This window comes from Panthera onca, chromosome B3 (assembly GCF_046562875.1).
Source record: "Panthera onca isolate mPanOnc1 chromosome B3, mPanOnc1 haplotype 2, whole genome shotgun sequence".
Lineage (NCBI taxonomy): Eukaryota > Metazoa > Chordata > Mammalia > Carnivora > Felidae > Panthera > Panthera onca.
The window spans coordinates 19,133,784-19,152,058 of record NC_138344.1 but is presented as its reverse complement, the minus strand read 5'-3'; the positions used below and the strand labels follow the sequence as shown (position 1 = coordinate 19,152,058).

The following is an 18,275-nucleotide window of genomic DNA, read 5'->3' as shown; positions in this document are numbered from 1 at the left end:
TGTAGTGTCTCTGTTTCCCCAGGTTTTGTCCCTAATGCTGGCAAGTCAAGGGAGCTCGTGAGAGGTGGGCACGGACAAATGTATCCAGGTCTCACTAGGAGCAACGCAGTATGTGTTCTGAGTGCGCCCGTTTTACAGAGGAGGAAGGTGACACCTTGCACACGGGTGCAAGGTGACCTCCAAGCTGGAAAGGAGCAGACTTGGGGTGGACCCAGGTGTCTGGCTCAGAGCCAGCGCTCCTATTGTCACAGGACTCAGGGGTGTTCTCAAGGACACACGAAGAATTCTGGAAATTCTGCGTCAGGATCTGCCAGATCCCGCATTCTGAGCGGGGCAGAAGTGGCCCCAGGCTGTCACCTGCACCCAGGTCCGCGGCACTGCACCCAGAGTGAGGGAAGCTGAGAGCCACCGGCACGGCTGTAGTAACACACACTTGATTCCTCTGAGAGAACGCTTACTTCACTCGCTCGGCTTGTTTTACCATCTGTGAAGTGGGCACAACGGTCCCTGTACCCCACGGGGCTGTCGTGAGTCCAAGCTCAGAAGGTGAGAGAAGTGACAAGCCCAGGGCACCAGTTCCATTGGCACTGGCCCAGACCGCTCAGCCCCAATGCAAGGACCAAGACTGCCCGTGGGGTCTGTCCTTGGTCAGGGATCAGCAAATGTGATGCGTGGTGCACGAGCTCAAATCTCCTGGTCCCGTGGGGGCCATGCACACTCAGCACTGGCCCCGGGGAAGGAGGGGACCAGGAAAGAAGCGTGGAGAGGGTGTGCCCAGGCTCTGCCCTGCCACTCCTCTAGCGGCTCCTTGCCCTCCCCAGGGCCGAGTTGCTCCGGGGGCTGAGCCCGGAAGGGGCCCCCGAGGAGCCCAGTCCCCGGCTCGGGGAGCCCTCTGCAGGCGGATCCCAGTGTCCCCGGGAAAGATGGACACCGGAGGGAGCAGCAGCCTCAGGCACAAGGTAGGAGCAAGCAGGACACTCACTGTAAGTGTTTGAAGGTGATGTCCGGGAAGCCCGTGGCCCTGGACCCGGAGGGCGAACGGCACAACGCCAGCACGTAGGCGCGCAGGGTTGCGATTCTCTCCACTCGGAATTTGGTTTCGATTAAGTCCAGGTGTGTTCCAACCACCAGCACCACAGCGTTGGGGGCCTTGGCCTGCCAGAGAGAACCCCGTGGCTGAGCATCGGGGCACTGGGAAACAGCTCCCAGGTGCCCCGCGCTCCTCTCTGCAAAACCTGTTTGGCCCTGAGGGGTTCCATGAGGCACCCCGGAGGGTCTGGATTTCTGATCCCTGCAGCCAGCACGTCAGCTCCCTGGGGCAGTGGCCTGAATCCAGGCTCTCATCACCTCTGCTCGTGAGAGGGGAGTTCTGTTTTCCTTTTGGGTCCAAGGGTGGGGGGCTCTTAAATTTAAGGTAGAAGAAAATTACAAGAGCACCACCAACAATCTGGCTGAGGAGGGTTTTTCACTTTTCTTTTTCTTTTTAGAGAGTGAGAGAGAGAGCATGAGCAGGGGAGGCGCAGAGAGAGACGGAGAGAATCCCAAGCAGGCTCCACGCTCAGCAGAGAGCCTGATGCAGGGCTCAATCTCACGACCATGAGATCGTGACCTGAGCTGAAATCAAGAGTCGGGTGCTTAGCCGACTGAACCACCCAGGTGCCCCTGGCTCAGGATGGTTGTGAAGTGTTTCACTGTGACCTAGGATCCTGGGTCCTCCGAAAACCAGCCCAAACGCAAAGTGTTTCTCCCTGACCATTTCTTTTCTGTTCTCTTTTTTTTCCTCAGCGAAGGGGGATGCTTCAGAGAAGTGGCAGACCCCTGTGACACTCTGAGGACTGGCAACTGCAGGGCTGGCTGGCATCTCCTCACCTCGATGTTGAGCAGCCAGAACTGGAGGTTGGCCACGGCCTCCTCCCCCAGTGCTAGGTTCCAGACCACCACATACAGGGCCTTGTCTGTGAAGAAGCACTGATTGACAGTGGCCATGCTGGCGGGGCCACCGATGTCCCAGACGGTGAATTCCACGGACTCAACCTGCTTGAGCAACAAGGGCAGCAACAGGAGGCATTTAGGAACCAAGGCTGTACAGTTATTGGGATAACTGATCACTTCAGATGCTGGGATTGGGGCCTAAAAATGGCCCAGCAGTGGAAGGGCTTTGCCCATCCTGCTGTTTGTCTCAGGAAGCAAGTGACCCAAGGGAGGGAAAGGGGCCCAGCAGTGTGGAGGTGGACTTCTGGAAGCATCTATCTACCCCTGACAGAGCCCGGGGGTAGGAGGGAGGGCAGGCCTTCCTGGATGGCTGGCTCCCGTTCGCGTCCACCTGTATCTGCCAAACACTGGGGGCTCTGTCCTGCCTCTGTCTCTGCTGCAGACAGTTAGGAGACATCCTGCTGGAGGGAACCCCGGTGCTGACGTCAGCGCCCACGCCAAGGCTTAACCTCCATCTGTGCAAGGGCGAGGCCAAGGAGACGGGCCTCCGGCCTCCGGACTTGAGTAGGCCAGAGGGCGGCGCCCACCAAGGATGATGGGAAACTTCCCCGACGTGGGAATCAAACAAAAGATTAGCTGTAGTGCTGCCGGGAAAGACTGTGTAAACGGTGGTTTCTCTATCGTTCTATGAGCTAAGAGTCTGGCCCCACCAGCTAAGATTGCAGTTTTCTGTAGCAAAGAATCATTTCCAATATGCTGCATTTTGGCCTCCAAGACAAGGCGTGCTGACCTGCTTTTGCAAAGAAATGAAAACGGGCAGCTGTTCTAAACTGGCAGAAGGCCCAGACACACAGGGCGTTACGGGGCTCGGCGTCTGAAACATCAGGTGGTTGTCCTTCCACTAAAGGAGGGGAAATGATAATAACGGCAGAAAGGAAGTAGGGGCCAAAGGACAGGAAAAATGGAAACTGCAATTCACCCCCCAGACGTCAGACAATCATTTGCTAAAGAATAGCTGGGAGAAAGTGATATTGAGTAGTTTTGCTTAAAAAACCAGGAGAGAATCCAGAGATCCTGGGGGCTTTAGAGAACCTTTGGACACGGGGTAGTTAGATTCACTCCTGGGGCCTTTTGGGGGGTTGTGGTGGGGCTGGTATTATTTGACTGTTATGGCATTAAAAGGCGGGGCTCTGCCCTTTAGAGGACCGGTTTCTGAGTCTGCTAAAATGTACAGCCTAAATGCCTAACGACCCGAACCGGAATTTTCTACTTGGAAAGTGATTTTGTAAAAAAGATCCTACAACAAGACATTGTTGTCTCTAGTTGGCACTGTGCTGGGGGCTGGGGCTGGGGGAGGGGGCGGGTAAACCATGCAGCCTCTGGCCCCAACGCCCCTTGGTTTTCCCCGAACAGCCTCCCTGCACCTGGGTCCCTGTGTGGTTCTGTGTGCCTACAAATACTGCGACAGGTAAGGGAGGCATTCCAGGGGTGTGTTCTCCCCTGAGCTGTTGCTCCCAGCGTTCTATATTCTGGGATATTCTACCCCTGCATTCCTCTACAGGCTCTCTTCTCTGATTCCAGTGCGAGGCAAGTTTCATTTTCCTTTGTCTCACGCTGAACGCAAAACAAGATGATTAACAGGTTCACCACATAAGGGCTTGAAAACCAGACTTTTCGGAACTTGGGGTGGAAGCAGGTGTTAGGCAGGACAGTGCATTCATTCCAGGGGGTGGGTTCTCAGCCTCCCCGCGAGGGGCAGGTGCTGCTGGGTCTCACTGTCTATGGTAGCAGTTTGCTCTCAGCTCTGGGGGGCAGCTACCCCAGACCATTTGAATTGTAATCCTTAGAGCCAGGAAGGGCAGAGCCTGGCCACTGCTGCCTTCAAAAGCTCATCAAAGAAATCTAACGGACGGCCAAACCACTGGCCCGAAGCCTCAACTTAACCGTAACAGAACTATGAAGTCATATTAAGAAATTATTCACTGGCCCTTGGCAGGAACTTTGAAACAGCACACAGCGGCCCCTGTAAATATCCTGGGCCCCAGACACCAGGCTGTGAAAATCCCAGGCTCTCTGGAGAGGAGACAGAAGGTGCCAGGGAAAACTCCCTCCCACCCATGGGGGACTCTGCACACCGAACATCCTTGACCTTGGCTCTCGAGCCAGCTGGCCTCTGGAGCTCCCACTTGGTGGTCCTGATGGTGGCCTCGCTGTGCACCACCTGGGGGGCCCTCCCCGTCTGTAAGATCTCCAGGAGGGTGGACTTGCCCTGGCGCGGAGGACCCACGATGATCATTTTCATCAGCTTGCACTTCTCTGCTTTCCGCAGCTGAGCGCGCAGGTAAGACAACATCGCTTTGGGGCCTATGCAAAATCACAGAGCGGGGAAAGTAGACACTGTGGACGTATAGACGAGAACATGCTCACGGCCCTTGGGAAACAACATCCTGTCTTGAAGGAACACTTTGCACATGTTCTAATGGGGCAAGTTGAGAGCAGTATTGGGTTTGATGGGGAAAAGGTGCGATACTAATCATCCCAAAAGTGGAGTCCAAAAGTCAAGGGCGTCCAGACAAAATCCTTCCTGCCCACAGAACCAAAGATACTTTTATCATGTGGTCAATCGCAATACCACGGTGCCCAGCAACTATCACTTTCTGGGTAATTTTACAGCACCTTCCCAACCATGGGAGCCCGCAGTTGGGCTCCATGGGACACCCAGCAGCTTCCACCCCAAGGTCCTTAACAAGTGGACTTGAGTCATTTTTCCCAGGGGGCGGTGCTGAGGAAGCCCTACCTTCCTTTCTGATCTCCGTGGGCACGTTGCTGATGTTCAGGTCTTCAATGTCCAACTGCCAAAGGTTGCCCAGCTGCCCCAGCTCAGGAGGGAGTTCTCGGAGGCCAGGATTGCTGAGGGTGCACACACACACACACACACACACACACACCGTGGGAGAACACACACATGTGCACACACACACACAGCAGCCTGTCAGCCTCTGGGGCCCGCACCCCAAGCCTGACATCATGGGCCCCTGCTTTCTCGCCTCCCATTTATATAGTAATTCCAAAGCCTTTCTCCCTGGGAAGCCAGCAGTACAAATGGGAGCCCTGTCTTCTGCAAAGCCCTGTGGCTTAGAACTGGATTTCCACCCCCAACGTCCGCCTCTCTTCTATGTATTACGATGATCCATAAAGATTACTAGTATCTCTTCTCAAAAAGGCAACATAACCTGAACTTTTTTTTTTCATATTTTCATTGTTTTGCACACTGTCTGAACCCCCCCAGCAGTGCCTGGCAGTAGGTATCCAGTAAATGGAAGGATGAAGGAGCACTCCTTTCATTACGACTGAGTCAAGTAGCAAATGATGCATCATGGCGTCACTTGCCAGCCTTCCCCCCACCCTCACCCCCCACCCCGACTCTTTGACTAAGCCCGGTTCTCAAAGTCCACCTGCTGCTTCCTGGTACATAGATGGCTTCTCTTTCCCCGTGTCTGTGTCCTCAGATGGGTTACAGGACACTCTGCCTCCCCGGGCCAGAAGGGCCAGTGTGGCTGCTCTGGCTGGGTACTCACTTTCCCAAGTAGAGTTCTGATAAGTTCTTCAGTAGGCAAACCGAGGGAGGGACTGCATCCAGATGATTGTCGTTCAGACAAAGGACCTCCAAAGACTCACTTAGGAAGGCCGGAAATTCCAGCACACCGGCTGCAAAGAAATGGCAAAGCAGACTGGATATTTGCAGATAATTCTGGACCGTCACAGCCTGGAGGCCAGGTGGCCATACAAAATGCTGCATCCTCTGGAGGGTATTTTGGGCAAGGCAATCTGAATGAGGTGCCCATCTGACTGCCCCAGGGATTCTAATTCGAGGGAATGGTCCTACAGATGCCCTTGTCCGTGTGGCAAAGATGCAAAGACAGGACACTCGATGGCACACTGTTTGTAACAGCAAAGACAAAAGATGGCTTACATGTCTGCCCCAAAGGGGGGTAGCTAATGAATAATAGGATAGTATTCAACTATTACAAAGCATGGGGCAGGTCTACACGTGCGGGTATGAAGTGATACTCACGAGCTATTGGTGAACTGAAAAGCAAGGAGGTGGCATCAGGCATCTAGAAGGCTTAACTTGTGACCCACCAAAACGTGTGCAGGCATGTGAGCAAACACACACTCATGCATTTACATGAATGTGTTACATGTATGTGCGGTATATGCACATGGATATGCTATCTGATGCTGTTTATGTGCACACTACACAGGCACACAGGTATATAAGTGTGTTATATGATATTATAGGCGTATGCACACACACCACCCATGTGCGTGCATTTTACGTGCTGCTATAGGCATGTGGATACACACAGGCACGTATGCACGTACGTGTTCTACAAGTATGTTAGACACAAACATATCCGTTACCAGAGACACAGCAAATTCCGTGGTTGTCTCTGGGGAAGGGGATGACTAGGAGGCTGGATATTCATTCCATACCTTCAGCACTGTTCAAAAATTCTGTTTACTGCGGACATGAATTACCTCTCCAGTTAAGAAAGAGCCAGGCAACTAGAAAATAATACGATGGGCTCAGTTTTTAGGCTTCCTAAGATGGCATTCTCTGAAAAAGTAGCCAGCTCTCTAGTATTTCAGTGATTTCATTAATTAGGCTAATTAGGAGATTCCCATTAAACTCATGTCACCTGTGCTCTTTCCAGGGGCACCGGAGGGTGGGGGCGGAGAAAGACCGTGGCAGGGAGCTTGTGCTTGCACTCTGATGGGGATGAGAGGCTTAGGTTTCTAGCAGAATCTCTGAAGTGCCTTATCCTCCCTGGTCAGGCACAGAGGGGGGCAGGACTGCAGGCCCCCAAGGGTCCCTTTCAGCTCCAGCTCTGAGAACTCAAGATAAAAGACTGGCCCAAAGCCCTCTTCTCCGGCCCTCTGCCAGCCAAGCGAGATAGAGAAGCTGGGATTCTTTTGTTGGGCCGAGCGACTTTCCGCTGTCCTTGATCACAACTTCCTCCCTGTCCTCTGGCTCTCCTCCACACATGTAGCCGAGGTATCAATGCTAATGGGGGTAACCTGGCATCAGAGAATGTTCCGGGAGAGACGATAACAGAATACTGAAAGCAGCGCCCGGAAAACCGATCCAGCTAGCAGCCACAGGGAGGGGACTCAGTGAAGGGGCTCCTTTAGAAACAAAGGTGTAACACGCTTTCTAAAAAAAATGGATTTGGACATAGGAAGATGCTCAAAAGGACTTTCTTTTTTTCCCCCCAGTGAAAAAGAATGATCAACTTCAACCTGCCGCAACACACACTGAAAACACACGCACAATAAGAAAGGCTCCCTTTCTACCCTGAGAACGTTCTCAACACCTGGCCTCTGCGCATCTCGATTTTCCAGTTTGACCTTGGTGTTTATGAAGCCTCTCTAAGTAACGGACGGAGGGAACAAGCAATTACCACTGCAAACAGAGACAGCACCTGTCACAGAGTTCTCGGCCCGGTGCAGAAACTATGGAAACGGGGCTGCGCGAGCACAGCTCGAGGTATTTATGAACTGTAATTATTTATTCATAAGTAATTTATGACTCTGCTGGTCTGAATTTTACCGTAAAAACGGCTGTCCAAATTATTTTTGGACAAGGCCGCCACACAAACATGACTACTTGAACATACATAAATCTCCTCGGAATTCTACTCTCCTTCTGCAAATAAGTTATCTTTTACAGATAATTCCTCACCCAAGGATCAACAGCCCTGAGAGAATCGCCCCACCGAGGGAGAATTTGCAATCCCAGGTGTGGGCCTCAACTCACGAGGCGAAAGTTAGGAACTCAAGCGGACTTTGTCGTGTGCTGATGCCTCGGCCCACCTCTGCCAGGGAAACTGCCAAGCCGTGTGGCCCCCCTCACTTCGCTCCCCAGACAGGCTCCTGAGGGGCCACCAGCAAGGTCATTTTCCAGAACGGTGCACGCTCCAGTTACGCTGCTCATGCGTGCCTTTGGCCTTGCGCTCTGGTAGCCTCATGAGGGAGCGTCTGGTCCCGCTCAGCGTTGGGCCCACCTCCGTCTGCGAGGCCTACATTTCTAAACCGGAGACACCTTTCTAATCCACTCATGAAGTACGAGGCTCAACCCGCAGCAATGGAAACATGACTGAGATCCACCTCCACTACACTTCTCGTGTGTTATCATCCCGTTTGGGCATCGACAAGAAGAAAGGGTGTGTTTCTCTTTCCTTCCAAGTGAAATCCTTATGTCTGGACTCAATTTCCAAAGTCCCAAGGCCCTTCATTTTATTTTATTTTTTTTTAATTTTTTTTTTTAACGTTTATTTATTTTTGAGACAGGGAGAGACAGCATGAATGGGGGAGGGTCAGAGAGAGAGGGAGACGCAGAATGTGAAGCAGGCTCCAGGCTCTGAGCTGTCAGCACAGAGCCTGATGCGGGGCTTGAACTCACGGACCACGAGATCATGACCTGAGCCGAAGTCGGATGCTTAACCGACTGAGCCACCCAGCCGCCCCAAGGCCCTTCATTTTAAAAAGGACCGGTTATGAGGGGCGCCTGAGTGGCTCAGTCGATTGAGCGTCTGACTTCCACTCAGGTCATGATCTCATGGTTTGTGAGTTCAAGCCCCGCGTCAGGCTCTGTGCTGACGGCTTGGAGCCTGGAGCCTGCTTCAGATTCTGTCTCTCTCTCTCTCTCTCTCTCTCTCTCTCGGCCCCTCCCCCGCTTGCACTCTGTCTTTCAAAAATGAATAAAACGTTAAAAATTTTTTTTAAAAAAGGACCGGTTATGAAATTCCTAATTGTGTGTCCCCAGTAGTTGGTTCGAGGCCTCATCATTTGTTACAGGGGCCATTTGGACTTCCTTTTCTGCAAACTGTTTATATCCATTGCCCTCCCCTGTTTTTTTTTTTTTTTTTTGTCCTATTGGTTTGTCTTTACAAGCAAAAACAATTTGTAAGCAGTCTTTGTATATTAGGACTTAAGCCAGTTTATGTTGCAACAATTTGTGTTGCAAACATTTCTTGTCTGTTTGCATTTTGACTTGGTTTATGATGCCTTTTACTGAACAAAGCTTTCATATTTCTACAAAGCCCAAGATTTTGGTCCTTTTCTAAAGACTTCTGGGTTTTCCGCCTAGTTTTTAAAGGTCTTCTCCACTCCCAGATTATACATATATTCTCTTAAATGCTTCTTGTTTTCTTTTTCTTTTATATGTAAATCTGAAATCCACATGGAAATTTTTGTAGTTGATATAAGGAAGGGACCCCAGCCTTGTGATTTTTCCCCTTCCAACTGGACAGGCAGTTACACCACAGTATTTATTAAAACAATAAAACATTTTTTCCCCTACCAAATTGAAATTCCACCTTTGTCATATACTGAATTCCTATATTTACTTAGGTCTGTTCCACTGCTGACATGTTACTTTTTCAATCATATGTAAACACACACACTCATACGTGACTGCTATATACGCATATATCCATATATATACTGAACATATCAGTTCATCAAAAGGCGTAACAGGTGAACAGACCATTTGGGTCATGCCTGCAATATGTCTTAGCCTCTGGCATTTCTCGTCCCCATCTTACACCATCTGTACTGAAAGAGCACTTGCCAACATAAATCGAGCCAAAGAAGAACATTATGTTACATTTCAAATGACCTAAATATTGGTTCCGGTTCTACGGGACAGCATCCTGAGGGATATTTCTGTGACCCCTGCTGGGTTTAGAAGTCTTAGTTTTCAGGTTAAAAAGAAAAGGGCCAGCTGAATAGCTCCAGGGACAGGTTCACACCTGCCCCCATACCTCACAGAAGACAAAATGAAACCAGAAAAATTTGTTTTCCTGGAATATTGTCTGCTGAACTGGCCTGGTTTTAAGACCAGTAAAAATACTCTAAGAAAAGTTCTGTTTCTGATGAATTTGGGGGAAGACCCTAAGCCCCCCACAGAGTGTCAGGCTGGCCAGGATAGCATGCGGGGGTGGGGGTGGGGTGACTGTGTGCCCACGTGGACTTCCCGTGGATGCTACGGTGTGGCAGTAAGGACTTCACAGTGCTGCCCTTCCCAACCTCGGGGCTGGAGTGCCACAGTGCTGGGCTGAAAGCTGGTTGTCACCAAGCAGCCGTGTGACCTGGGCATATCAGCCAGGTGCTACAGACTGAACTGTCTTCCTCCCTTCATATGTTGAAGCCCTAACACCCAGAGTGATGATACTTGGAGTTGGAGCCTTTGGGAGGTAATTAGGTTTAGATGAGGTCACGAAGGTAGGGTCCCACGATGGGATTAGTACCCTCACAAGAAGAGACACCGGCGGGCTCGGTCTGTCAGTCGGTCTTTGTGAGAACACAGCAAGAAGGCTCTCACAAGGAGCCGACTGTGCTGGCACCCTGATCTCAGACTGCCAGCCTCCAGAACCGTAAGAACATAAATTTCCATTGTCTAAGCCGCCCAGTCTGTGATGTTTTGTTATGGAAGTTTGAGCTGAATGTAAGACGGTGGAAGCCTCAGTTTCCTCACCTGCAAAATGGGGAACCCCAATCCATACCTCATGCTGTGGACTTTCAAGAAAGGCTCTAACACGTGCACCATATCTAGGGCGGTGCTCGCTCATGGCAGACCCACCCACACAGCAGCTACCAGTCTCATCGGACCGCAAGCAGGAGAGGGGACTTCAGGATACTTGCAGGCCAAACGGGGAGAGAAAAGCCCCATGCAAGGGCGACCCCCGGTGGTGGAGCAGGGAACACCCGCCCAGCTGTCTCCTGCCCACACCGCCTTACACACCTGTCTCCGTCCCAGAACGCTGGCGCCCTCTGGTGGTGAAAAAGGAAATACGCTTTGTTTTAAGTCCGTCTTCATTTCTGCCGGGGCCAAAACCAAAAAAAGGTCAGATTTTGAGGAAAGCATGGCAAAGACATTACTATTTTGCTGTGATTATACAACGCCAAGCCATGCAGAGATAAGGGAGAAAAGTCGATCAGCAGGATGTTTGGGCTCCCCTGCAGCTGCCTATGTAAGCACCCATAGCCCTTGACCGCTAATTGCACTAGTGATGTTCACAAGTCTTTGGGGGAAAAAAACCTCTAAAGGAGGTGATCAAACACTGGCATGATCAATGATGATTTCCTTTCTTGAGCTTCTCCATTTGAGGCAGATGTGAGCGTTTCTGTGCCTGGCAGGAAGGCCTTTTCCAGTGGCTCTTCTATATTACACATTCTCACAGGAGTGGGGGGCTCTCTTTGTGGGGTAAGTTCTGCTAAGAAGTGGACTTCAGCAAATGAAATTGGGAGTCTGGTCTCCAGGGCCCCAAGGACCAGCTGTGCTCATCCTCAGATTTTCCTGTTTTATTAGAAGGCTTTGGGAGTGATTTTTATTCATTGGATGCTCATTTTGGCTAGTGATTGGCCAAAATTTTGGAACAGAATGACAGGTTAGGTGGACATGAGAAGAGTCTCCTGGAGCCTTTAAAACTTAGAGATGGCAGGACACTGTTTTGGGTGAGTTGTGCCTCTTTCTTCCAAATTATGTTTTGAAGTCCTAACCCCCAGGACCTCAGAATGTGACTGTATTTGGAGGCGGGGTCTTTAAAGAGGTGCACGAGTTACAATGAGGTCATACAAATGGACTCCGATCCAGTCTGACTGGTGTCCTTCTAAGAAAGTGGAGATTAGGACACAGGGAGACCATGCGAGACACAGGGAAAAGGTAGTTATATTCAGGCCAAGGGGAGAGGCCACAGGAGAAAGCAACCTTGCTGGCACCCTAATCTCAGACTCCCAGCCTCCAGAGCCATGAGGAAATAAAAGCCTGTTGTTTGAGCCCCCTAGCCTGAGGTACTTTGTTATGGCGGCCCTAACACACCAAGGAAGGCACCAAGCCAAGGGTCGGCTTGACTGTGGTTACACGCACATTTTCAAGCTCGCCAGGGTAAGGAGACCCCATGCTTACTTGCCAAATTGGTTTCTGGAGAGATCCAGGGTTTTAAGTTGTCTACAGGTCCACTTATCTTGAGGTGGCAGCACCATGAGCTGGTTCCCCTGTAACCTCAGGAACATGAGGGCCTGGGAATGAGAGAGACACAGAGAGAGAGAGAGAGAGAGAGAGAGAGAGAGAGTCAAAGGTACCATCAAACACCAAAGGGAGCAGAAACTGAAGAGAAAGGTCATGTGCCTGACAAAATGCACAAATGATTGTAACGGATTCACTTTAGCAAAGATTCCAATAGTGTGGGGCTTCATAGTGTCTTAGAACTCGGAATTATATTGGGGCACCTGAGTGGTTCAGTCAGTTCAGTGTCCGACTCTTTTTTAATTTTTTAACTTTATTTATTTATTTTGAGAGAGAGAGAGTGAGGGAGGGGCAGAGAGACAGGAAAACAGAGAGAGAGAATCCCAAGAAGGCTCAGGGCTGCCCGCACAGGGCTCGATGCCAAGCTCGAACTCATGAACCGTGAGATCATGACCTGCGCTGAAGTCAAGAGTCAGACGCTTAGGCGCCCTGAGTGTCCGACTCTTGATTTTGGCACAGATCATGATCTCATGGTTGTGGGATGGAGCCCCACAAAAAAAAAAAAAAAAAGAACTCATGAAATTGTATCAAATACAGCAAACAGGACAGTTTATACACTATCCTTCCCTCCAGATCAATGGGAGGCAGTTCATTTCAGGCTGAAAGGAGTCCAAGTGCTTCTCAGCACTGGGCCTTCTTAAGAGTAACAGTTACTTACGGCCCGTCCTGGGAACAGCAGCCGATGCTGAGGGTCCTGGAGGCCGAGGCATCACACCCCAGGGGAGGGGGCTGCTGCACAGTGCTGGGTCCCTCTGCCTCCCGTGACCTCCTCAGGTGATGCCCCTGGCAGGGGCAGGGTGGCAGGGACACAGAGGGTCATCTGCCCCAGCTGGGTGCCCTCTGCTGGCCAGGTGCCTGGCACCACCCGTGTGCCTGTGGTGCCCCCTGGTGACTACTCGGCCCTCGGCCCTCTGTCCACCCACCAGTCACAGAGGGGCACCAACTCTACCCTTGGACTTGTGATGTGTTTTACTTGGAAGTACAGGGGGCAGATTGTGACCTTTTTTTTTTTTAGGTTTTTATGTTTTAAAGTATTTTTTAGTGTTTACTTTTGAGAGAGATTGAGAGAGAGAGAGAGAGAGAGAAAGTACAAGCGGGGGAGGGGCAGAGAGAGAGGGAGTCACAGAATCCAAAGCAGGCTCCAGACTCTGGGCTGTCAGCACAGAGCCCGATTTGGGGCTTGAACTCATGAACTGCCAGACCATGACCTGAGCCAAAGTCAGACACTTAACTGACTGAGCCACCCAGGCACCCCATATTGTGACCTTTCTTGATGCCACCACTGGGGACACCGACTATCCTGTCCTCTACGTGGTGGCTTAGCAGTGTGAACAGGCTGCCTGCTTTGAACTCCTTACTTCATGCACTTGTCTCTTCCCTTGTCAAAGGGGGTCCACGCCACCCCCGCCATCACAACCAGCTTGTCACCGAAAGTTGTGCAGGGCCTCCCAGTACCCCCACTGGGAGGGGAAGACCGCAAGCAAACATGAATTCCCCCAGGGCCGAACAGTAAGGTCCCAAACAGAGTTCTTTCCCTCCTGATTTGTGGCTTCTGGCCCCACTAGGAACCAGAAAACCGAGTTGGCAAGCTGCTGGTGGGAAGAAATGGACCCAGAGCTGGGGGCTGATACAGGCGATCTCCCCAAGGGCGGAGCTGGGGCGGTGGACTGAGCGTATGGCCCGGGGTCCCCCTGGGGGTAGCAGTGACTTCTGTCCCCATTGAAACATGCACACCTTGGGGCTTGAGACTCGATGCCCATCCTCCCTGAGAACACACAGATGCAAGGTGCCCTCCTGGCCCTTTTGGGGTCCCTGAACATGGGGGGAAGTTTCACTTTTCCCTGCAGGAGAACCTGTGGGGGCCCAGGTAGCCGGTGCGGCAGGACTGAGGGCCGAGGCCTGTGCCCTCTGCCCGGGGCTGCCCTGATGCCTTCCGGCAACACTCGTCAGCCCCAATCTGGGGCAGGACCCAGAGCCAAGGGATGAATATGATCTGTGCTCTAGGCCTTTAGGGGCTCCCATTCGAGTGGGGGGAACAGGTCTGCATATACCCCAAGATAAGAAAGCAGCCCGTGTTGGTGGGTTGGGTGGGGCGGGGGGACTCGGGACTGTGGCAAAAGGCACTTTCCTGAATTCACATCCAAAGAAGCTTCTAACCCTCAGGAATTCCAGCTGGGGAGGGAGACAGGGGTGGGGGGTGGGGGGGCAATAAGGCCCCGCCTACAGTGCTCCCTCTGCTCTGCACACGGGCCTCAGTGGGCCCCGGGGGCGGGGGCGGGAAGGACAGAGCCAGAGCAGGTCAGACAGAGGGCTGCTGGGCTGTGCTTACAAGTTTCAACCCTGCAGAGTCCTGGTGGATAAAACCCCACGCTCCCCCTTCCCCTTCACATAGCTGTTTTCATTTGGCTCACTTCCTCCCAATCTTTGCTCATAAACATGCACATTTTTGACAGCTCAACATTTTTTGTTTTTGGTCTCAGAAGCTCAGGAGAAGCATGTGAATTGCACTGCAATGTAGAGCGATTTCCTCACAAAGGCTGAAAATGAGAAATAGAGGGCCTGTTCGACTCACATCGAGCTGGAAAAGCCCCAGGGGGACTTCTTTGAGAGCGTTTTCTGAGAAATCCGCATCCCTGAGGTGGTTTTTCCAAAAGACAGCCATTTTGTCTGGTAGAGATTCCAGGGCATTTTTGGATGCTCTACAACATTTCTAAGAGTTCGACAAGAAAGAGAATGAGACATTAGTTAGCTTGTCAAGTGCCGGAGGGCCTAGGAGAAAGACTGTTTCCAAACCTGATATTAAAAATCAGAATGCTACAATAAGCTTCTGTCATAAGTGCAACGGAGTCAAGACGCTACAAACTGTTATTGTCCCGTTTTCCTGTCCTTTTGCCCCAAGAAAGGGACGGGAATGGTTTCCTGAGGGAGACAAAGGTGGCTCATAGTCCTTTCCCTTCATTCCAGAACATCTGGCCCATTGTCCTTGGAAATAATGGCATCATTCAGGACCATGCTCCAGAGAGGAACAGTTTCCCACACACATATGTTTCCACCAGAATGTTAATGCTAGTGACAGAGAATTTCTTGGTTCAAAACCAATGGCAATAAAACATAAATATTCTTTATGGTATTCCATCTGTTTTAACAAGCAAACTTCCCAAGAAGCACAACCACCATTTAATTGGCAGTGCTGTGGAGGCAGATGATTTCTGCTTCTTTATTCTGATTTCACAGCTATCTGAAAGGAACTGTGCCCCCATTCTGGGGCAGAAGTCTTCCTACACCGGACATATGAGCTGTGACTGTGGAAAGTTCTATGGGCGTCATGACGTGAACCTCAAGCCCGGAGCCAGGTGCTGGCTCTCACTGAGTTACCTGCCTGAGACACTCAGGGGCTGGATGCTCTTGAGGGACACTCTTCCCAGGGTAAGAGGGGGACGGCAGTGCTACTACCCAGTGTGGCCACCCAGGGGGCGCAAGTGAGCGCACTGAGAGAGCCCTGGGTAATGACCAGCTTCTGGCACAATACTAACCAAAGGGCAGGCCCAGGCATCTGGAAACACCTTCAGGTTATTTCTGGAGACATTCAGATAACTGAGTGACTTGAAAGAATGAAGGAAAAGGGCAGGGAGTTCCGTCAATTTATTGTTAGAGATGTCGAGTTCCTGCAGCTTCCGCAAACCGATCCAGTTAGTGGCTAGGGGAAAATAAATAAATAAATGCATCAGTAAACAAACAAACAAACAAAAAAGGTCCTATCAAGAAGTACACCACAACAAAGTAAGTCAGGTTACTGATGATCCAACATACCACTTTCTTCTTCAAACAACTTTTCCAAGTAGTTTTTTGAAGCTGTCAATTTTTGAAGTTTTAAGAGGTGCAAGAATCCTGGTGGGAGATGGGGCAATTTATTGCTGGAAATGTCAATTTCCAGGAGCCTGTGGTTGGGGAAGAAGGAAGGCAAGGCATCAGAACAAAGAGGTAAAGCATCAAGGTTCCATGTCTCTGCACACGTCTTTCTCTTTTCCCCTCGCACCAAGCTAAAGAGTGTGGGTTGAAAATGCAGAGTAGGGTTGGTATTCATTGCATTAACTGTGTAGACAAAGAAAATCAACTGTCTCTTTTGTGGGCCCTGGTCTCACTGACTCATAGGGTTGCAAACCTTTCTCAATATATGATAGCAAAAGAAGCTGGTGTCCTGAAAGTTCCTGGAAGGCCACAGGGCGGTGCTTTCAGGCATCTGGAACCTGGTTAGGGACCCCCGCTCAGATGGCACTTGACCTTTAAATGTTTGTGTGCAGTTGGGGCACCTGGGTGGCTCAGTCAGTTAAGCGTCCAACTTCAGCTCAGGTCATGATCTCACGGCTTGTGAGTTCGAGCCCCGCATTGGGCTCTGTGCTGATGGCTCAGAGCCTGGAGCCTGCTTCGGATTCTGTCTCCCTATCTCTCTGCTCCCCCCCCACCCCATTCACGCTCTGTCTCTCCCTCTCTCTCAAAAATAAATAAACATTAAAAAATTAAATGTTTGTGTGCAACCTTCTTCCTCATGGGTTATGTCTGACCCTATGCTCTTTGCAACATTCTCCCTTAACTTTGCTTAGAGCCTTAGCTCTAAGGCTCCAGTCCTTCGGAAGATGGGGCTTTGCAGGTAGGCATCATCAGTACATCCATGTGCTGCAGGGGGAAGGTGCAGGCCTGTTCCCACGCTCTCCCTCCCCCCCGCAAAAGGAGACCAGGAGTTGCCCACACTATCCACCCGCTGTTAATTCTTTCTATGACGCCTTTCTCACTTAACTTTCTCTGGGAGGTGGAATAAAAGCTTTGCACCAACCAGGAGTATTTCAGCATCCTCTGATTCCTGTGTGTGAGACCAAGACTGGATGTCTCAGGCAGGCAGGTCTGCATGGCCACCAGTGGGAGTATAAATGTGGGCCGGACAAACCGCCCCTCTAGACTTCTCTGCGTTCACCCCAAAAAGCGGGGAGGCCTTATTCCTCAGAGCTTGTATAAGGGCAGGCAGAACTTCTCTCCCATTCCTGAGAGTTTGTTTTCAAAACCACAAAGGACACTTAGGGAGTACGTGTAGGAGGAGGGCAGTGGTGGCGGCTGGGTGCGGAGGTCCCCATCCCCACTCTGGGAGGCCTGAGTGGGCCGAGTGCCCACCTGGAACAGATGATTTCATCCGATGACTGCACGCCAGGCAGCTCCCCCAGGTGGTTGTTGGAGAGGTTCAGCTTCCGGAGGTTGATGAGTCCCCAGGGGATGACGGAGGGGAGGGAAGACAGGCAATTGGCAGAAAGGTCCAGCTCTGTGATCTGGCAGGAGATGTCTATGAGCCAGTCTAGATCCACCCAGGGCAACTTGAGATGGGACCATTTCACACGCAGCGCCTGGATTTGGAGAAAGGAGAAAAGCACCCACGGATGGTGAGCCCACGGCCAACATAGGCTTGGGATAAAGCAATGGTTTATTCATGTGTGAGTCTGTCTGTTCATCTCGGCTGGGGTCCCTGGACGTCAGGATCTTGGCTGACTTGTAGCTGGCATTGGGGACATACCTGTTCCCATCTGCACCTGTGTCTCACAGGTAATCTCTGCAAGACTCCACCTCACTCTCCGGCCTCTAGAGGGAGCAAGCGTTACCTCTCACAGGGCAGGAATCAGCAGGAATGGCACCTGCTGTGTGCAGGGGGGAGGCCACCCACACTTAGAGGAACCTCCCCAGACTGGAGCAGAAGGCTGAAGGTCTTCTGACCTCCCTCCAGGGGCCTCTTCCCTGTGATTAGAGATGCTGCTGCCGGCAACATGGAGGGCCCCATGTTGGGTGCTTTGTGGATGGGCTTGCAGAGAGAGAAAGAGAGAGAGAGAGAGAGAGAGAGAGAGAGAGAGAGAGAGAAAGAGAGAGAGACAAAGAGACTGAATACACAATGGCCAGGCCATATGTAAAAAATGGAACTTTGACACACAAGCAGCAACCTGCCCAGAAAACTAACCCCCTTATCTGTAGTAACCAGCCCAGGAAGCCAGCCTGTTCTAAGCCAGACTCATAGGAAGCCAAGCCTCCATGGCTAACATCAATCCAGGAAGCTACACAATAGCTTCTGGAACAGTTGAACTCAAATCGCCAGGGCTTGACTCATAATGGACAGTTTCACTAGTCTTTGGCCCTATGTCCAACTTAAACCAACCAGAGAAAGCCAAAATGCTCCCCCAACCAAACATGTAGAACACCCCCCCCCCCCAGCCCCGCT

General features: G+C 51.3%; 1 protein-coding gene and 1 long non-coding RNA gene across 2 annotated transcripts in view; one reads left to right on the top strand and one right to left on the bottom strand.

Moving 5' to 3' along the window:
* LRRK1 (leucine rich repeat kinase 1) overlaps nucleotides 1-18,275 on the bottom strand; it is a 133,213-nt gene that overhangs the window by 35,797 nt on the left and 79,141 nt on the right. Inside the window, exons 7-17 of the mRNA XM_060617827.3 lie at nucleotides 17,189-17,415; nucleotides 15,836-15,963; nucleotides 15,559-15,722; nucleotides 14,598-14,735; nucleotides 11,906-12,018; nucleotides 10,742-10,818; nucleotides 5,511-5,640; nucleotides 4,730-4,842; nucleotides 4,082-4,296; nucleotides 1,870-2,034; nucleotides 983-1,155 (exon numbers count right to left, since the gene is read on the bottom strand). Of these exons, the coding sequence (XP_060473810.2) occupies nucleotides 983-1,155; nucleotides 1,870-2,034; nucleotides 4,082-4,296; nucleotides 4,730-4,842; nucleotides 5,511-5,640; nucleotides 10,742-10,818; nucleotides 11,906-12,018; nucleotides 14,598-14,735; nucleotides 15,559-15,722; nucleotides 15,836-15,963; nucleotides 17,189-17,415 (1,643 nt within the window). The remainder of the gene's footprint in view (nucleotides 1-982; nucleotides 1,156-1,869; nucleotides 2,035-4,081; nucleotides 4,297-4,729; nucleotides 4,843-5,510; nucleotides 5,641-10,741; nucleotides 10,819-11,905; nucleotides 12,019-14,597; nucleotides 14,736-15,558; nucleotides 15,723-15,835; nucleotides 15,964-17,188; nucleotides 17,416-18,275) is intronic.
* Nucleotides 1,151-3,137, top strand: LOC144616726 (uncharacterized). Its single transcript, XR_013556400.2, has 2 exons — nucleotides 1,151-1,656; nucleotides 1,786-3,137. It is a non-coding gene; the product is annotated as an uncharacterized LOC144616726 (long non-coding RNA).